The 20,161-nt window shown below is 40.8% G+C and overlaps 1 protein-coding gene across 1 annotated transcript in view; it reads right to left on the bottom strand.

Moving 5' to 3' along the window:
• Window positions 1-6,747: 6,747 nt before the first annotated feature.
• NKAIN3 (sodium/potassium transporting ATPase interacting 3) overlaps window positions 6,748-20,161 on the bottom strand; it is a 243,862-nt gene continuing 230,448 nt past the window's right edge. Inside the window, exons 5-6 of the mRNA XM_048508266.1 lie at window positions 18,347-18,454; window positions 6,748-8,740 (exon numbers count right to left, since the gene is read on the bottom strand). Coding sequence (XP_048364223.1) covers window positions 18,383-18,454 — 72 coding nt within the window. The 3' untranslated portion in view covers window positions 6,748-8,740; window positions 18,347-18,382. The remainder of the gene's footprint in view (window positions 8,741-18,346; window positions 18,455-20,161) is intronic.

The raw sequence follows: 20,161 nt of genomic DNA, 5'->3' as shown, positions 1-20,161 counted from the left end.
AGTCTCAGAGTATTTCACTTCATAGTAACCCAAATGTACATTAAGACACTTTACTAAGAAACTTTACTAGGAATAGAAGGAGCTACTACTACAGGACAGAATGTACCTCTCAGCCTCAGTCAGAGCTGAAACTGGAATACTGTGAGCTGTAAGAGAACTTACTGCAAATTGCTCCCTTGATATGCTCATTGAGGGGCTCATTGATATGCAGATGATTGGTTAGTCGGAGTAGTTGGGCCCAGTTGGGGAGTTCAGTGGATCTGCTGCAGAATGGCTTTCATGTTTTTCTACTGTCACAGTATCTCTCTTTATTGATTCAAACTCACCTGGCAAACCTATACTGAGACCTGGAAGAGGTTCCTGCATCTCCACTGGCATAGAATGTTTTGTTGAAGATTGGATCACACAGCTGATTGAATGGGATTTGGAAACAATCCGGTTAGGCATAGTAAAATGTGCTTGACTTTCAATCCATGTGTCTTTTCCCCACCCTTCTGATCTTCCCTTGCCTGGGGCACGTTTCACACTGACATTGGGGGCAGGACATTGTTTCAGTGAACGATACAAATAATTTTCATTCCTATGTGAGCAGGTTTAATTTTTGTTTTAATGCACTTCTGCAAGTTTGGCACTAGATGGCCTATATTGGCCAGTTTATCAAAGTGAAAACTTAATAGCAATCAAGATTTAACCACAACGTTAGAATCTAAATACCATCACAGAAAAATGAATACAGACTATTGCTTTCATTTTTACGAGAGTTGGAGTAGCAAAAATAGTCTTTTTAACAGAACAATGCAAATGTATTTAAAAATGAAAATTTTCATTCAGCCGGTAGATCTGCTTTGTTGGATGGCAAAAATCCTGCAGTGGACAGGACACAACAGATTCCAGCCAGAAATATGGCAATATTATGTGCTGCCAGATCTAACTGGGAATCTACAAACAGCAACCATGTGCATGAATATATCATTAAGCCACAGTTGTAGAACCATTAACTAAAAGCAGCTATTGCTTTGGGGCTCAAATCCTCTTAATTTCAGTACTTAGACAGGAGCTTTGACCATGGGCGTAGTGAGGGGACTATGTGGAAGCTAGAGACTTTGCCCCCACTTCTGCCCTGCCCCTTGCAACTGCATTCCAATCTTGTTTGGGGTCGGGGCACAATTAAAAGACCATCTGCTCCCAAACTCCACATGGAGTCCAAGTGTGGGGCCAGGCACCCTGCCACAACTGCAACTTCCAGCCTGCAGTTTAAAGCTGGCCCCAAGCCTCGCTGAGGCCAGCAGCAAACTGAGCACACAGCCAGTCCTTCTATACCGGTATATCATCTTCATCCCCAAGTTTCACCTTTGGTCAGGTGGACCTTGGTGGTGGAGCCAACATAAATACAGGGGAGGACTAGCTGGGTGCTCAGTTTGAGCCTCAATGAGGCTTGGATCCAGCTCTAAGCTGCAGCCTTCCAGCCTGTAGCCTAGAGTTGGATTCAAGCCCAGCTAATGCCAGGCTCAAATGGGTCATTGTTGCTTGGATTGCCATATGGAAATCGGGCCTCACAACTGATCTCCATGTGGAGATAGGGTGGAGAAGCCTGGCTGGGCCTGCTCCCAACCAGCATCCATCTGTGCTCCCCAACAGCATGCAATGAAGATGTTTGAGGGATGCCATTTTAACAAGCAATACCCTTTGACTCTCAAAAGTTTATCCCCCCTCCCCCCCCCCCCAAAAAAAATCTTGTTGGTTTCTTAGGTATTGTTGGAGTTGAATTTAGCTCTTCTACTGCAGACTGACACGGCTTCACTTCTGAACCTGTCTCATTCATCTCAGTCTTGTGCCTGCTTACTCTAGGATAAATCCCACTGTGTTAACAGAGGTGCACTTTCAAGCAGATGTTCATGAGCTTGTAGCCTAAATAAAAGCTAAATAAAATCAATGGATTGGTAGATGTAAGAAGTTGCTTTATACAGTCAGATCTGTGGTTCATTTAACTCAGCATTGTCTTCTTCAGCTGGCAGCAAAACAAATAGAAATGTTGTGACCCTCTTTAAGATAAACTAAATTTTATTCTGGTGTAATCTTAGGTGAACTAAGATTGCATCCACTTCTTTGGATGCAACTGAGGCTGTATTGTAGGATACTGAGCAGAGAAAAACTGTACAATCATAACGGATTGCTAAATGTAATATGTACAAAGCCCGAAACTGCTTACACCCTGCCTACTTAAAGGAATGCCTGCTCCTATATGTACCTGCCAGGGCACTGAGGTCACAGGATGGGATTGTCTTTGTGGTACCTCTGTGCATAGATATGGGGGGCAAGGACACACGGGAAGGTTTTCTCGATAATTGACCCCAGACTTTGGAATAATCTCACAGAGGTTTGCCTACTACCTACCCTGTATGGGTTTAAGGGCCTGGCAAATACTTTTCTCTTCACTCAGGCATTTGGTTAGTCTCCCTGGATGTCCCCTCCATCATGCTGCTGGTTGTGGAGGTGGGATGAGGTTAGGATTGGGTTTTTAACTTTTGTTTGCTGTGTTTTTAATGGATGTATTTATGTAGGATGGTGTTTTAATGCTGTAGCAGCCTAGAGATCCTGTATACAGGCGGGGCGTAAATGTAATAAATAAACAAATAAATAATCACTTGTATTTAGGGTTGCCAACATCCTGAAGAAAATCCCTTTAACACAGGCTTAATAGGACAATATTTACTAGGTGATGATATTCGTCTTGGTGAAGACTTTAGTGCCCATCTCAACCCATCAAACCTGCTTTTTCTCCAGGATATTGGTAGCCCTTCAGTTCAGCTTACAAGAATGAGGAGGTGAAAAATAATTGTGTTGTATCCATTTCTAATATTTCCTGGGGAGACAAAAACTGAAAAGTGATTTCTTTCACTTTTAATTTGCTGAGGGATCTGGCGTGCAATCATATGGTCTATCAGGAATCAACTACAATGATTTCATTTGTAAATCAGGAGTCAGAGCAAAATGTTTTCCTTGCAAAATGTATGCATCCCAGTTCTGTCCTTGACACTCCTGTAGACTCAATTATCATGTGCATACAATATTTAACATTCTAAGGATCTACAAACTATTTTTATTCATAACTATAATGTCTGGTACACAGCTGAAAGCAACCTAAATGGATGATTAATTATGTGAATTGTAATTAAGAAGAGAAACAACCTTTTAGTTTAACCATCAGTACCTTTCTGGATGGTTGTTTCCTTCTGTTTCTATTGTGGACTTTATTGGTAAATTATAATGTAGATACTAAGACTTCTTAACCAAGGAAGAAAAATTAAAGCAGCTGATTGAGGCAATTTTGAATGAGATTGCACTGCTCAAGAAAGCAAAGCAATTAAAATTGGGGGATGTCTCTTCTGTCTAATTAAACATCTGACAAGATGTGCTTTGTGCCACTCCTATCCAATCTTCATTTATTTGTTTAATATTGTTTTGCAAAAGAAATTACCTCCTCAAATGCACATAAGCCATCTGTTGTTCTTGCTGACTCATTGTGTGCTGCAGTATTATGCATCTACAAACCATTCTCAGTATTTTTCAAACAAGGACATTTCCTCCATAAGAAAAACTGGTTCCAGGTTTGAAATTCCCTGCTAAAGGTTATTTCACACATTGTGCAAAGGCATATTTGGAGCACCATTCCCCTTATAGTACCTGGTAGCATGATTCTAGGATTTCAAAAATGCATTTTACTTGAGGAAAGCATTTAGGCAGATTTAACTCTACTGCGAAAAGCAACACATGTTGATTGTTACAATACGTCATGTACTGGGGCATTTGCCATCTCTTAGCCTTGGTCTGTCAGCCCAGCATTTGGGTTGAGGGATATGTCCAGGTGGAAATTCAACACATATGACATTCACTTTCTCTATATACAACCAGTGATTTTTTGGGAGGGTCTGGTGGTTTCCAGCCCATTAGTATAGTGAGTGTCAAGGCAGATAATCAACAGGTTCAACTTCCTTTTCAGCAGTGCCCTAAGTATACAACAACCATAGATGTTGCATTTTCTTCACCACAGTCACTTTAATAGGCGAATATGCAACTCTTTCAGCCATGGGAGGTGTATAGTATTTTTTTTTTTAAAAAAAGACTGCCTCATTCAGCAAAATGTTCAACCAACTTTCCTTACTACTTCTGCTGCAAGGTTTGAGGATTTGAAGGCATATGCTGGAGCACAGTTGGGGTCATGCAAGGTGAGGGTTGCCAACCTCCAAGATGATAGCTGAAGATCTCCTGAAGTCACAACTGATCTCCAAGTGACAGAGATCAGTTCAGCAGGAGAAAATGGCTGTTTTGGAAGAAGATTCTATGGCATTATATCCCACTGATGTTCCCAAACCCTGTCCTTAGGCTCCACACCTAAGATCTCCAGTTATTTCCCAACCCGGAGCTGGCAATTCTATGCAGGGTGCTGTTGAGGCCTTTCAGACCTCTCTGTATTAGTTGCAGTACCATATAAAAACAAAACTAATGCTATCCCGGAGATGCAAGATACAGTGAAAGACAGACTTTGGGACCAATTCCAAGATATCAAAAGCCTGAATTGGTTGGTATTCCTGTTCTCTTCCTATTTATTGGAGACACAATTTGTCATCAGATAAGCACTTCAAATACCAGTGAATTCCACAATGGAATCATGTATCAATGTTAGAAGAAGACGAGTTTGGATTTATTCCCTCCCCCCACCTTTCTGTCCTGTAAGAAGACTCAAAGAAGCTTACAAACACCTTTCCCTTCCTCTCCCCCCAACAGACACCTTGTGAGGCAGGTGGGGCTGAGAGAGTTCCAAAGAACTGTGACTAGCCCAAGGTCACTCAGAAGGGATGTAGGCGTGGGAAAAGCAAATCTGGTTCACCAGATAAGGCTCTAATACTCATGTGGAGAAGTGGGGAATCAAACCTTTGCCTAAAGATGCTCTTTGAAGTTCAGCACTGGAATGCTAATCCAGACATTAATACACAGCTGCATCACGGATCAGGTTCTTCACTAACACCAGCTTCACTGGACAGATTTGAATACATTCTCTCAATAATGTTATCTTAAAGCTGTCTCATGACAGAAACTGAATGTTTTTTGAAAGCTCAAATCACACATTATAATCCACCAATCACTGCCATTGTTCAGTCATCGTTTAATTCAGGAGACATTGCATGATAATTGGCCTCTTCAATATGCAGCAATCTTGGCAAGCCCCTCAGCCTAGCAATGCTTCACCTGGCATTACTTGCTCATCTTATGGCTTGTAATCCTCCACTGTTTGATTCTTTCTCTGTGCTGGAAGTAATTCCCTGGCTATCAGTGGCCACTTTAACCCATTTCATTTGTAGGCTGAGCAACAGCTTTTGGCTTACAGAATAGTGAGTTACTTTCTGCCTTGTGATAGATGGAAAATCAAACCCCTGATTCATTCACTGACTGAAAGAGACATTTGCTTTTATCTTGCTCTCTTTTTGTATTAACATTTTTTAAGCCAGCAAGGCAGGTTGCCTCCTCTTCTTAGGGCATCCATTTCTTAAATGTTCAGGTACATGTGATGTTTAACCATCCAAAGTTTTTTTCTTAAGTTCAGATTTTTCTGCAAAACCTGGGGCATTTTCAGGTTTGTAAAAAGATCTGTCTGGTCTGTTCATGCAAGGACTCGAGTCTCTGGATCCAAGTATCTAAAAATCAGTATCACATTCACTGAGGTCTTAGACTGGCTAGGGGTGCTTTACGATTGAGTTAGGAGTTAGCCCTGCAGGTTCCTACTTGGCCATCTCTACTGTCTTCTGGCTCCCATACTGAGCCCCATTGGTGACCCCCTGTAACACCTTCATCCCCTCTTGTCCTTAGAAGCTGTGCCACTTTCCAGGGTTCTAACAAGCCGGTTCCTCTTTATAATCCTCCTTTACCCAGTGTTTCCCTGCCAGTGCTGAGTTAGCTGCTTCCTTCGTCAGGTGCATCCCCAAGATCTCTTTTCAGCTCCAACACTTCCTGTCTGGCCTGCTACAAGTGGCTGGTGCTTGGGCAGGCTTCTGCTGCCTCCCTTCTGCCTTTTTCTTGGCTGCTCTATTGCAGCTGTGGCCTTTCTTTCTTTAGATCCTCTTGACCTCAACACTTTCCTCCCACCATCTTTTGATGGTCCTGCTGGAGAGTCTGCCCTGCTCTTCAATCAGTATCTCAGCATCCTTCTCAGCCCAACCCATATATTCCTCTGGCAGGGTTACTTGGGGCACTCCAATGCTGCTCCATGGGGCTGCTCATGTAGTCACAATCAGTTACAACCAGATAAGATCAAACTATGAACCTTCAGGCTCAGTCATAAGACTAATTTCTTCTGCAAAGGAGAAGAAGGGGAGGTGCTGTGGTAGAGCATTTCATTGGCATGCAGAAGGCCCCAGGTTCAATTCTCAGCATCTCCAGTGAAAAGGACCAAGAAGCAAGTGATGTGAAAAACCTCTGCCTGAGACCCTGCAAACCTCTGCAAAGATACTGCCAGCCTGACTAGAGTATGTAAACCAGGAATATTATGCTGCTGCTATAAACAGCGAACCTGATGCAAAGGTTTGGGCTGGAGGTTCCAGATGGGCACAGAGGGGAAAAACACTCTTGCCTTATTCAAAGACTTTTTATGTTAAGAGCTTAAGTGGACTTTCTGTGGGAGGATGTAGAAATGTTTATGCACAGTGAGTATTTTACAGGGTTAGGAAATAAGCACTTTTGTTTACTGCTTCAAACAGTTTAGGACTTATAGTTTATTATAATGAAGCTAAACAAGCATGAGTTTAGAAGCAGGGAGGCCAGTTAATCTGTGACACCAACTTTTGTTTGCAGCTATCAAATGCTGTTACGAGAAATTGATAGTTTGCAGTCTGGAATTTTTTAAAAGGAAGAGAAATGTCCTGGCTTAGCAGTGCAGTCAGTATCCTTATAAAACAATTGCCAACTGAAGGTGCTGAAGGATGCTTTGACCACAGGACTACTTTTCTTACCTGCAAATGTCAAAAAAGCAGGTGTTGATGCAAAGCTGCTGTTCATATAAATGCTCATGACCAGATATTGTCCCAAATCTTTGCTCACAGAGTCCATGTCATTAAACTTCAGAATACCAAGGCAGGGCATCTAAGAACTGCTGGATAATTATGAATCCATTCAATTTGCATTTAGTTGAAATCTTATCTATGCTATCTGCACTATTCACAGTGATACATCCTGTCTATTAAGGTGAAAGAATCACCCCAAATAGGTTTCACATTTAATTGCTAGATCTTATGGTGTGAATCAAAATATGTACTGATGAAAACATCACTAGCAATTCAACCTCACTCTTGAGGTAAACGGTACAGCTGGTTACATCCTTTTCTACCCCTCCCTGATGACCATTGATGACTCATTCATTGACACATTCAAACATATCTTGAAATACAAGGCCATGGATTACTGAAGGCAAATAGGGCGAGAGATAAATATAACAAACAAACAAATAAAATAAATGAATGCACTATGAGAACTGTAGAACATGAAAGAACTAGGCAAATGTCTAATAATGCCAAATGCCTATGGAGAGGGGGAAAGCTGGTTGTTTCACTTTTTATATAGTTGAAAACTAAATTAAAAAACCCAAATGTCACATTGGTACATAGTCTCATTCTAGAGTTATTTACAGGCAACTTTACAAATTTTTTATACAGATTTATATTAGTAATGTATTCTGTTAAGCTTTTAAATTAAGGGCCTTGTGATTCTTCCCCATCTCCTAAGACTACTGTTAGTGCTACTCCAGCTCTACCCAGTATACTATGCATTCTGGTTGGGCTTCTTCCAGGAAGAAAATTAAAAATATGTGCAAAATATAGATACCTGCCCTGAATTTCTGGAGAATGAAACCAAGAATTTTCATTCATAGACCACTAAATTCATACACAGGGCAAGGAAGGCCTTAATCAGAAGAAAGAACTATGTGTTAATGAGGCTGTAAGTATATGCACCTTTGCATGGGAGAAAGTCCCACTGAATTCAGCTAGGTTCGTAAGCACTTGGGCCTTCAAAATATTTAGGTGATGATGATCATATTTTTGATGATGATCACCAAAAAGGCCAATTCATAAGTATACTATTGGTGAAACATAAAATAAAGAAAGTGACCCTAAGCAGGTCAACTCAGAAGTAAGTACCATTGATTCACTGAGGCTTACTCACAGGAAAATGTACTTAGGATTGTCACCAAAGACACTGTGGAAACCTTGATTAAATGTTGTGGCCTTTACTCTTCCCCTCTCCCCTCAAGGCCATCTTATGTTTTTTGGGCTGTGTGTGTGTCATATTACCAACTATGTTTGAATTAAATCTCCAAATACTGACTGAATTTCTGAAAAAAAGAGCTATATTTCATTGTTCTCACACATTCAATTATTTCATGCCATAAACACTAGATAATTGTAGAAAAAATAAAAACAAAAAAGTACAATTTACATGTGTCCATAAAAGGGAATAATGTGAAGAAAATTCATCTAACAAGGATCCACTTAACAACAATAAGAAAACTGAGGCTGCAACTGAAGACTTCAGTCACACATTGGGAGAAGAATCCACAGTCCAAGTTAGTTGCATGATGCCTCTCTTCTATGAGTCAGCCTCACAGAGATGGTGCTTCCTTTGAACCATCTGATTCCTCAGCAAAATGCTGCTCAATACAACCATGTCTTCAATTCTCATAATTTATTTCGACCTGAAACAAGAACATACAAATTATGGGGTGGAGTAAAAGGAAACGATTCACTACTTTTAAAAAATTCTGCAATGACGTTTGTGTTATAACAGACAACAGAACCCACTATTTTCCAGTGATCCTTATTGTCCATAGAACATTTTATTATTCATTCAATTAGTTTAAATAGCTGGTCTGGTATCCTTCCACCTTTGAACTATAGTAATTACAAACAGTACCTAGAACAATATTTTTGGTAAAGAAGTTTTTCTCTGTAATATTACAACTTCCTAATGTAAAGCTGCACTTTTAAAATGATCTACAGAAAAAAACACAGCCATTCCATGATTTCGTAATTAAAAGTTTTAGATCACAACCTGTGAGTATAATTGTTTAGTTAGAAAGATAGTGAAAAATTTCCTTTGCTGCAAAACATTTGTGTCAACAGAAGACTGTTTTTGGATGGATCTGCTGATATTTATTGTGAATAGTAGATTTACTGATTTACTGTATTTAGTAGATTTATTGATTTACTGTATTTCTTATTATTTTCTGGTTTTATTGTGATGTCATACAACTGGGTGCTTGTATGTTGTAAAGTATATACAAAACTCCCTCATATTTACTGTTTGTATGCTGAAAAGTATATATAAAAAACTAATTGTCCTGCAGTTCCTTGAAAAACAGCTACATCAGTTTCAGTGAAATTTATTTCTAAGTAAATATGTTCATGATCTGCATTAAAACACCTTCACCTAGGATGAAAGTATTACACATGCAGCATGCCTTACATATGTAGGTAGTTACATAAAGATGACCGATTATGATTCATGCCATATCTACGAGGTTCTCACAAATTCTTGGTGCATGTCGAAAACTTAATCCTAAACTAGATTGAGTCTGGCATGACATGACAAAGACATTTGTATGGACTTAATATTGCATTTAGTAATCATTGGTCCATGTGACTGATACACACATAGATATTCATGACTGCTCATCACGACATCCATAGCCTAAAAGACATGGAAGGTCTAGAAAAAGAATTCACATTTTGATCTTACGTTTAAGTCCATATGTTATATAACTTAATTTTGAATGGAATACTTTATATACTCTTAATGGATTGTTGCCTGATCCCAAGATTCTTGGATTGCTCAAAAGTCAAAAGGCACCTAAATGCTTGAGGTCTTAGCAAATATGGTTCTTTTTCTTCTCTAGCCATCAGCTGAAAGGCAGTTGAGTTTTTCCACAATTTGCATAGTGAAATACCAATTACTTCTGAACAAGTAGCTTTCCTGGCCCATTTGCAACAGATACTGATACCAATTATCTTATTGTGAAGCCAACTGGGCAGGCTGCCACACAGCAGACAGATAAGCATCGAGAAACTGGTAGGTAGCACAGTTCACTGATTTCCCAAATTGTTTTCTGCAGCTTGGCTTTTAATAGAAATTCACTTTGATCATGGATTCTGCAGAGCTTATTTGCACTCTGAGACTGCATGGACACACAAAACCCTTAGAAAAAACTGCTTTTGTATTCCATATCCCCAGGGGGAACCAGCTGTGCTTTGCTCACACTTCACAAAATCAGCCACAAACAACCTGGTACAAAGTATATGTGCACACAACAGGCTAAGATGTGCTAAAAGATGTGCTTTTAAGCTCTGTGTTACCATCAAGACTAACACTTGGCTAAAACTAGATCAAGGAGCCATGTGGCGTACTGGTTAAGTGCTTGCACTGCCACTCACATGGTCAGGAGTTCGTACCCCCTGTGGGTCAGATATCCTGGCAGCTGGCTCATGGTCAACTCAGCCATCCATCCATTTCCTGGTCGGTGAATGAGTACCTAGCTCATAGCTAGGGGGTAAAGAATAGCCGGGGAAAGCAATGGCAAACTACCCCACAAAAGTGGCTTGCCTATAAAATCACTGCTTGCAGTGGTACCCCAGGGTCAGACACGACTGAAGGGGAACTTTACTTTTTAAGACTAGATCATTATTTCTAAAAGAGCTGTATTGTTATGGCTCAATTCAGACATAATATAAAAACATGGTTTAATTAAACTAGTGTAATCATCTGAATGAAGGCCGCTCTGCTAATGATGGTTAGTGAAAGGATATTGAATCAGGATCATTCAGACTTTCTGTATTCTCATATTCCTTGCTTCTAACTTCCTCTCCTCCTCAATGTTTTCTCAGTTCTGTCTGTGTTTTGTTCCCTCTAGTGGTCAAGTGACATCACACAGCTTTAAAAAGAGCATTAAAAACTTCCATTTCAATCTGCAGAGAGATATGCTTGATTTAAAGCTGTGTGATGTCAAACTTACTACACGAGGGACCAAAATATGTGTGGAACTGAACCCCACACATGAAGAAACAGGAAGTTAGAGGTAAGGGGAATGAGAATACAGGAAAACCCTATTATGTGACACAAAAAATATACACATTTTGGTTTAGTCCTGGCTAGTTCCTCAGAGCTGCTTTAGGACTGCCAACTCCAGATTGGGAAAATCCTGACATTTGGGGGGGGTGTGTGTGTGTGGGGGGGGGGCATAAGGAGAGAGTGTTTGGAGAACACAGGGCAGCATATAATTCTATAGAGTCTACCCTCCAGAACAGCCATTTTATCCACTAATTCTCTATAATCTGGAGTTCAGTTGTAATTCTGGGAGATCTCCAGGCCCCTCGTGGAGGTTGGCAAAGCTAGACTTAGTCAGAGTGGAAGTTGGGATACCAACCACATCTCTGAAAGGGAGGAAACAGTGTTCAGGTAAGCATCTGTAAAGAAGAGCCCAGATATAACTGTGAGCAAAGTCCTGGTTTCACAAACAAATCATAGCTAAAATAAACCCTGTTTTTGTGTTATGTCTGAATAGAAGTTCACAATTAAACTTTAAAACTGCCTGTACCAGAATGTTCAGTTTATTATACTATCAAGGGGACTACAAGTAATCTTGTGTGTTTATTTCCTTTTAAAAGTTCCAACCTTTTTTTTTGATACACAATGCAGCTTGAAATAAAATCATCCCAAGGCAAAAGTTGTAGCAAATTAGCTGTTTCATTCTATAATCTGCCATGATACAAATAGCCTCCGGAAGGCAGAAAACCTTTATATGAAGCAAACTCATACCAGATGGGCACAGATTGCTAAAAGTTTCAGAAATTTCAAGCAATTTTTGAACCATTTAGAAACACCTGTGCATTAGACACATAACTGGTGCTCATCCACTCATCTTGCTTGAGGTATCAGTGGCCTTTTTACATTCATGCAGAGCGATCTGGTAATTCAAATGTTTACCCCCTGCCATTTCACATGCATTGAGCTGACCCTTTGCTAACTATTACCACTATTGTGAATGGGACACTGTTCCTCTCTTCTGTTTTGCACAAAAATGTCACAAATCTAAAAAAGAATAGCATTTCATGGCTTTTGGCCCCACTGTGTACACTTTATTTTTCCTCTTGCCCATGTTCATGTAAGACCTCTGCAAACTGACAGTAATACTTCATACATCTGACAACACGGGGTCCAGCCAGTATTCAAAAGCTTTAAACGTTTAAAGGCTTTAAAATCCTATGAAAATTTCTGATACAGATGCCTAACATGTTCAAATGTAACCACAAGGGGAAAAAATCTGCTTCTGATCATTTCTCAGTGTGTGGTGAATGGTGGACACAAAGGCTTATCAGAATGGAGTGATGAAACTAAAAGAATGCTACTGGCTAGAACAGTTGTGTGAATGTCTTGAGGCTGAAAGGGTGACGTTGCTGTTCAAACTTCACATTCTTAATATAAGGGAAGATACATTTTGTTGCATTCAGATACAACTGGGCTACTACACAGGAAAAGTTTAAACAGCTAAAACTACACAGTGTAACCTTTAAATGTGCTTCTAAAAACCCGGTTTTCACTGTATTTAAAGCATTACTGAGTGAACAGTATCACATTTGTGAAAACAGCGTTATCTAGTGTGGAGTAGCAATGGGAAAACCAGTTTATCTTACACCTTGTTCAGAAAAATGGCAATAGCTATAATGGATTCCCAGGATAACTGAAATAAGCTGTAATTTGGAAAGCTGGAAATATAGTTATACGGAAACATGATTTTTATATCCCACATAGTCAGACATTTGTTGCATTAAGGAAACCATTTTGTAGCACTGATGCTTACATGTTAAAGAAAGAGCCCTCTGTGAACTACCATCATTATTTCTTGTGGAGTTGAAGAGAGGAGTTTTTATCAACCTGCAGATCACTGCTGGTTGCAAAAGGAACTAATTATTTTGACTACCGTTGGCTGCAAAATGTGATTGATTTTCCAAGGGCAACTGCTTTGGTGCTCTGCAGGATTCACAGAGACTGAAAATGACTTAAGCTGTTCATAACTGCCAGGGGAATACTGAAGCGAATTAGTACCACAAGGATGTAGACTCAAGCAACAGTTGACAAAGACTGCCCCTTTTCACTTAGCCCCTTGCTGGTACTAGCCCGCTGAAAGCTGCAGATCAATAACTTACTTGAGACAGAGATTCTGGAAAACAGCTGGCACAGCATAGCCTGGTGGTTTCAGACAGTTTCCCACCCATTATAGAGGCTACTAGAGCCAAAAGACTTTCATTGGTTAGAATAGGTGAGTATTGGATCCAGTGATGTTTGTCTATGTTCCACAAATATCAGCTGCCTACCCTGTTTCCCCTAATATAAGACATCCCCAAAAAATAAGACATAGTAGAGGTTTTGCTGAAGTGCGAAATATAAGGCATCCCCCCAAAATAAGACATAGCAAAGTTTTTGTTTGGAAGCATGCCCGACGAACAGAACACAGAAAAATAAGACATCCCCTGAAAATGAGACATAGCGCATCTTTGGGAGCAAAAATTAACATAAGACACTGTCTTATATTCGGGGAAACACGGTATACTGCAGGTTGCATGTTCTTCTGTGGAAATTAATCTAGTACAGGGGTCTGCAACCTGCAGCTCTGGAGCCGAATGCGGCTCTTTCGTCTTTGTACTGTGGCTCTGTGTGGCTTGGGACCTGAGCAACCGGAGGACCGCGCTTTGCCATAATAAGCAAGCGCACAACTACCCTGGGCCGTATATGCAGGACGCCCCCAGCCGGACAGGTGACAGCAGGCACCAGACGAGGGAAGGAGGGGAAAGGATGCTGGAGGGAGGGAAGAAGGGAGGAGGGGGTGGGGAGGGAGGCACGCTCGCTGTGTCCCAAGTGCAACTTGCTGTTGTTGGCATCGCTGCCACTGTCTATCCCGCTTCTTGCCCAAGTGGGCGGGATAGATAGCACCAGTGACACCAACGACAGCAAGTTGCACTTGGGACGCAGCAAGCATGCCTCCTTCCCCAGCCCTTCCTTCCTCCCTCTGGCATACTTTCCCCTCCTTCCCAGGCACCAGATGAGGGAAGGAGGGGAAAGGACGCTGGAAGGAGGAAGGACGGAAGGGACTGTGAGGGAAGCGCGCTCGCCGTGTCCCAAGTGCAACTTTCCGTCATTGGTGTCGCTGCCGCTGTCTATCCCGCCCGCTTGGATGACAGCTCACGGTATTTTTTGTTTGCCACATGGATAATTTAAGTTCAGCTTTTTAATTTATTTGAAAGAGACCTTCAACTCGCCACATTTTTTGGTTATTATTTTTTAAGAGTTCAAAATGTGTTCTTTACATAAATAAAATATAATTTTCTCTGTAGCACTTCATGGATTTCATAAGCAACACACTATAATTGTTTATACAAAGCGTAAAGGTAAAAAAACAATATATACAGTGTTATCTTCATTTTAAATGTCAAACAGTATTTGCAGCTCCAAGTGTTTTTTTTTCCTGTGGAAAACAGGTTCAAATGGTTCTTTGGGTGTTAAAGGTTGCCGACCCCTGATCTAGCATTTTCTTCTTATTTTCAAAAATATAATACAGAGGATTGGTTTGAAATGATGTCACTGTAGATTAGGTGGCGATGACTAATGCTGAAAATTGTATAAAAACAGGAGTTTTAGTTGTAGGTTTTCTGGGCTGTGTGGCGTGGTCTAATAGATCTTGTTCCTAATGTTTTGCCTGCATCTGTGGCTGGCATCTTCAGAGGTGTATCACAGAGAGAAGTCTGTTACACATTGTGTCCAGTTTTAGTTCACTTGGTGCCTCTTCCCAGTCTGGAACTGAAGCTAGCCAGGGAAGATGCCACTGGACACCTGAACTCTGGTAGTCTGGTCCTTTAGTCAGATTATCAGATGCCACTGGACTCTTGGGGCTGGGCTCTCAAGATGCGATGGGACTCTGGTCTTTGCCTGGCAAGAGATCTTCTAGATTCTCACTGAGACAAATAGCTAATAAGATGTATTTGTGACGCCTTCTTTTTTTTTAACAGCAAGAAAGACTATTAGGTAAGTTTTTTAGGTAATGTCTGGGGAAAACTATTATTTGTTAGACAGTGATAGTTTGTATTTTATTTTTCTTCTCTTAGAAATTTCTTGTGTTGAAATTGTTCAGCTGTTTCTATTTCTTTTCTAATATGTATCAAGTAATTATTTATATTTTTAAATCTCTGCAGTTATTGATTGATTTGAATTTGATAAAGTGGATGGATGTAAAGGGTTTTTATGTATAAAATATACCATTAAAATATTTGATATCTTCTTTGATATTTTTGATATGTCATTTTGAGAGCGAGAGAAGTTAATCTTTTCCAGTAGTAATTCTCTCTGTTCTCCATTTTCTCAATTTCAAAGGCACTTTAGCTAATATTTTACAGGCAGTCTGCACAAATCTGTCAGCTTTAACAATCTCACAACAACAGAAACACAGCCACAATAGCAAACTATCAAATCTGAACAGCATAGTCTTTGGTGGCGGCAAGAAAAGTGCAAATAACCTGTGGCCTTGAACAATATATGAATGACAAAATGTCAGACCAATTCTCAGAGAATCCACACTTTCCCCCTTCAAAATGAAGGCTGTTTCAGTTTCCGGTGCCTTGAACCAGTGGCGTAATGTCCATTGGGCAATGTGGGCAGCTGCCCAGGGCTCAGGAATTTTGCCAGGCATGCTCCTGCATTTTTATTTTTTGGTGTTGTTTCATTTTTAGAGATATCGGCACCAGAATTACACGATATCATAAGGAGACTGTCCTGATGATGCCTCCCAAGTTTGGTGCAGTTTGGTTCAGGGGGTCCAAAGTTATGAACCCCCAAACGGGTTGCCCCATCCCCCATTGTTTCCAATGGGAGCTAAGGAGACGGGGACTGCACCTTTGAGGGTCCATAACTTTGTCCCCCCTGAACCAAGCTTCACCAAACTTGGGGGGTGTCATCAGGACAGTCTCCAGATGATACACTGAAATGGTGGTGTCACTAGCTTAACAATTGCACACCTGACAGGCACCCCGAGAAATTTGCCCAAGAATCTTACTTCTGCATTGATTTTTTTCCATTGATGTCAATGGGGAATTTCTGGTGCTGCCTGTGGAGTGCACATTTCTGAAGGCACAGTCACAGAACTTTCAGGGTATCTTCAGGAGACTGTCCTGATGACACTCCCCCCCAAGTTTGGTTCATGGGGGGCTAAAGTTATGGACCCTCAAAGGGGCAGCCTCTATCTTCTATCAGCTCCCATTGGAAACAATGGGGGATGGGGCACCCCTTTTGGGAGTCCATTAACTTTGCCCCCCCCTGAACCAAACTTCACCAAACTTGGGGGTTGCCATCAGGATGGTCTCCTGAAGATACCCTGAAATTTTGGTGTCACTAGCTTTAAAACTGCTGCTCCCACATGCTCCTTTGGCATTCCCCTCTGGATGGGACTCTTAGGCCCTTTCCACATGGGCGGAATATGGCGGCCTGGGGATGGCAAAAATGCTGTCCCCAGGCTGCCATTCGCAACGGGGGGCGCAGCTGCTTCGCAGCAGCACCGCCCTCGCGCTGCCCGATCGGCGCCAAGCCGGCGTTTCCAAACCACGCTTCCCCAGCGTGGTTTTTTGGAAATGCTGGCTGGAAGCCGCTGCCCAGGAGCTTCCCCCCCCACTCCCTCCCTTCACTTACCTGCTCTCCGGCCCTCCGGTGCATCGCCGGGGCCTGGGGACACGCCCCCCTGCTTTGCGATGCGGAAGCAGGCGCGCAGGGCAGGGGAGGCGTGTCCCCAGGCCCCGGCGATGCGCCGGAGGGCCGGAAAGCAGGTAAGTCGACCGGGCGATGGCGCCCAGCAGCGCCGTCTTCCCTGTTCTTTCTGGGACAGTCCATGCGGCGTCAGCAACACCAACCCAAGCCCTTCCGCCTCCGTGCAGAAAGGGCCTTAGTTACATCAGAGGTCCATTCAGTAAAGTCCTGTCAATAATTTTTCAGGATCTGAAGCAAAGGTCTTTCAGAGTCTTGAAATCTGAGATTCATTAATGACAAACAATGAACTTAAGACCACATAAGTACCAAACATGCTCTTACTGAGGAACGATGGGAATGATTTCATATTTGTGCAGTTTTAAAATTAAGAAACATGTCAGGAAGTAAATTGCAATGTGATATGAAAGTCAAAATTACAACAAATGTACAGAACATTCCTTCATATATTTATATATTGCCCTTTTGAATCTGCTCCTCAGTTAAGCTTAGCATGCATCCCCTTAAGCTCTGCCAAGCAAAGAAAGAGGTGGCTGTTATTAATTTTAAAGCCAGGTGTTAGTCCAAGAATTTTTGTGAACTGAACAATACAGGAATATTTCATTGAGAGTCTTAAAGGCCAATAAATCTGGGTATATACTGCAATAAATTAATGTTGGACAGTTTTAGCCATTTTCAAAGCAGACTATGTGGTGCATATTTCATTCTTAAAAGATAGCAATTGGAAACACCAGTGTAGTTTAGAGTGAAAATATGGATAAAGAGCCAAATTGTCCTTTCCCAAGGCTTGGGGTGAGCTGTAAAATAATTAGAATAACAATGTATTCCTGCACAGTGTCACACCCTTCTAAGTTCATTGTAGCTAATGGGTTAAGAAGAGTGTAACCCTGTTTAGGATTGCAGTAACAACATCATAACATTCTTGGAAAAAGACCTCATCAGTGATCCAATCAGGAGGAATACTGGATATTAGAACTGCTTTGGTTCCTTGATATTATGCTCATTTAGAACTATATGACCTATTGTTTTTAGAAACAGATTTGTAAACAGTGGGTTGGAGTCTATCAGCTTTTCCACTGTCAAAAAGACATATAAAGGGCCTGTTTTGACCACTGACAATGGAACCCACATGGACAAAAGTCATGCAGGAAGGAAGTACCAGGAAGATGGGCAACATTAAGTAGAAAAGATAGTAGATCCAGCACAATGCTTTAAAAGTACAAGCCAAATAAGAAAATAGAGTAGCTTACATTTACAATATGTCATGATTAAACTGTACTGCAGGAAAAGATTTCTATGTTGAAAAATGTGTCTTTTCCAACATCACTGTCAATTGAGCTGGAATGGTTAATAAGTCAAAATTTAAAGAGGACGTTGATAATATGGGCCATTTTAAGTGCTTAGCTTTATTCTTGTGTATTGCTCGCAGAGACTGACTGTAACTTTTGAAAATTTTCCCTTCTCGTTTCATACAGTTGGCTAGGAGAGTAATACTAAATCTCACCTAAGGATTGTGGCTCCAGAGATGGGTAGGTGCGTATCAGTACTTACAACTGTCCTCTTCCTCCATGAAGACACTGATCACGTAACAGGCATAGACAAAACCAATCAACTGTAGGAACATAAGGAAAAAATAAAGTGTTACTTCACAAACCCAGGAAATATTAAATTGTTCTGACCAAGTGTGCTCAGGCTCTGGAACAGTCTTTCTTCAGAGATTTGCCATGTGCCAACCAACAGCATAACAAATACCGTAATCTGCTCTGAACTTGGCCAACAGAGATTAGAGACGAGGGTTCAGGACTCACTTTTGCTCCCAAGCTCCAAGCCTCATGTTCTACATGCTAAATGGCATGAATTTGTTCTAAAGAAACTTATTCAGTTAGGTTTGGACATAAATTCCCTAGTTGATCGAGAAGAAAAGTCTATCTTGAGACTAATTGTTGAAAGATTAGAAGACCATGCAAGGCAAATTTTTCCAGGAATGATGCACCCCACCTTTTTGGTCTTTCCTACCTATATAAGAAATCAACGTCTTATTTAGCTTCTCCAGAGTCTCCAACTATCCCCTGGGCATTCAAGCTGGCATGTTTAAATGTCTTCCCATCAAAAGTCACTTATGAAAAATATAAACAGATTCCATTCCAGTAGAGACTATGTTTCTTAGGTTGTGTCATTCCAGATTCTCTATGCCATTTATTAATTAATTGTAAACAATTTGCCTGGCAATGCTTGACTTTGGAATAACATTTAATATGAACGCCAAATTAATAAAAATCCTCTTCAGCGATCAGATCGATTTATTTACAGTCATTGACCAGCAAGGTACAAAAGGATTAAAATCACAAAAATTTCTGAAATTACAAAAATACAGATTAAAACAGATAACAAAGTGCAGATAATAGGCGTCAGAAAAGTCAAGACATAAGCACCAAATAAATGAGTAGAGTGTCCAGCTAATAATAAATATGAATTAGCTGGCAGAGCTGGTGGCACTCTGTCGGGCCTTCCTGATTTTACTAGATATCCAGGCAAACTTGGCAACAGAATGTGTTAGATGTTTATTTGTATCTGATAGCAGTATTTTAATCTTTTCTTTCTTAGACAAAAAGGAGTTTGCCTGGTAATGGGGAAGAAGCATCCAACGTATCTCATCATAATATGAGCATTCAAATAGTATATGTTCAGAATGGCTCATACTAAATGTGTTATTGCAAATGCGTCTAAAAGTTCTGGCGCCATTAGAAATTATTATTGGAATAGAGGTGGTCGTCACATCCCAGCTGCCATCAAACTATTCAAGGCTAAATTATTGGCAAAACTGTCTTATGGTACACCACTCACTATAACCGGCTCCCTCTGCAATCTTGAATGTCCCCAATCCAAATTTCTGAGGTCTATCCTACAGCTCCCAAATAACATTTTAAATGCTGCATTGCGCATAGAGACTGATGTCAGTATAGGCAAAATTATGGACACTCTCTATGCTATATTGGCTCAGACTATACTCTTCAGTGATAAAGACCCATTAACAACAGATTTCGTAGCTAAATTTTTAGCAGAAATTATGATCCAACTTGCAATCAAGTGTGATAAAGTCAACCACTCTTCAACGACTGGTTCCGCAAGCAGATTTTAATTTTTAAAATGTACCAGTTGAGGTACTATTATATTTTTATTTGTTTACTGGCTTTCTTTTGTACAAATGCCAATAAAAGTACTCTGATGTCTGAATTTAGGGACATGGCAAAGACCTCTTGAGAGAATACGTATTGTACAATTTTCTATTATTTAGGAAATGCAGCCCTTTTTTCCTATA

The sequence above is a fragment of the Sphaerodactylus townsendi genome, linkage group LG09 (genome assembly GCF_021028975.2).
Source record: "Sphaerodactylus townsendi isolate TG3544 linkage group LG09, MPM_Stown_v2.3, whole genome shotgun sequence".
Taxonomy (NCBI): domain Eukaryota; kingdom Metazoa; phylum Chordata; class Lepidosauria; order Squamata; family Sphaerodactylidae; genus Sphaerodactylus; species Sphaerodactylus townsendi.
This window is presented reverse-complemented; position numbering and strand designations above follow the sequence as displayed.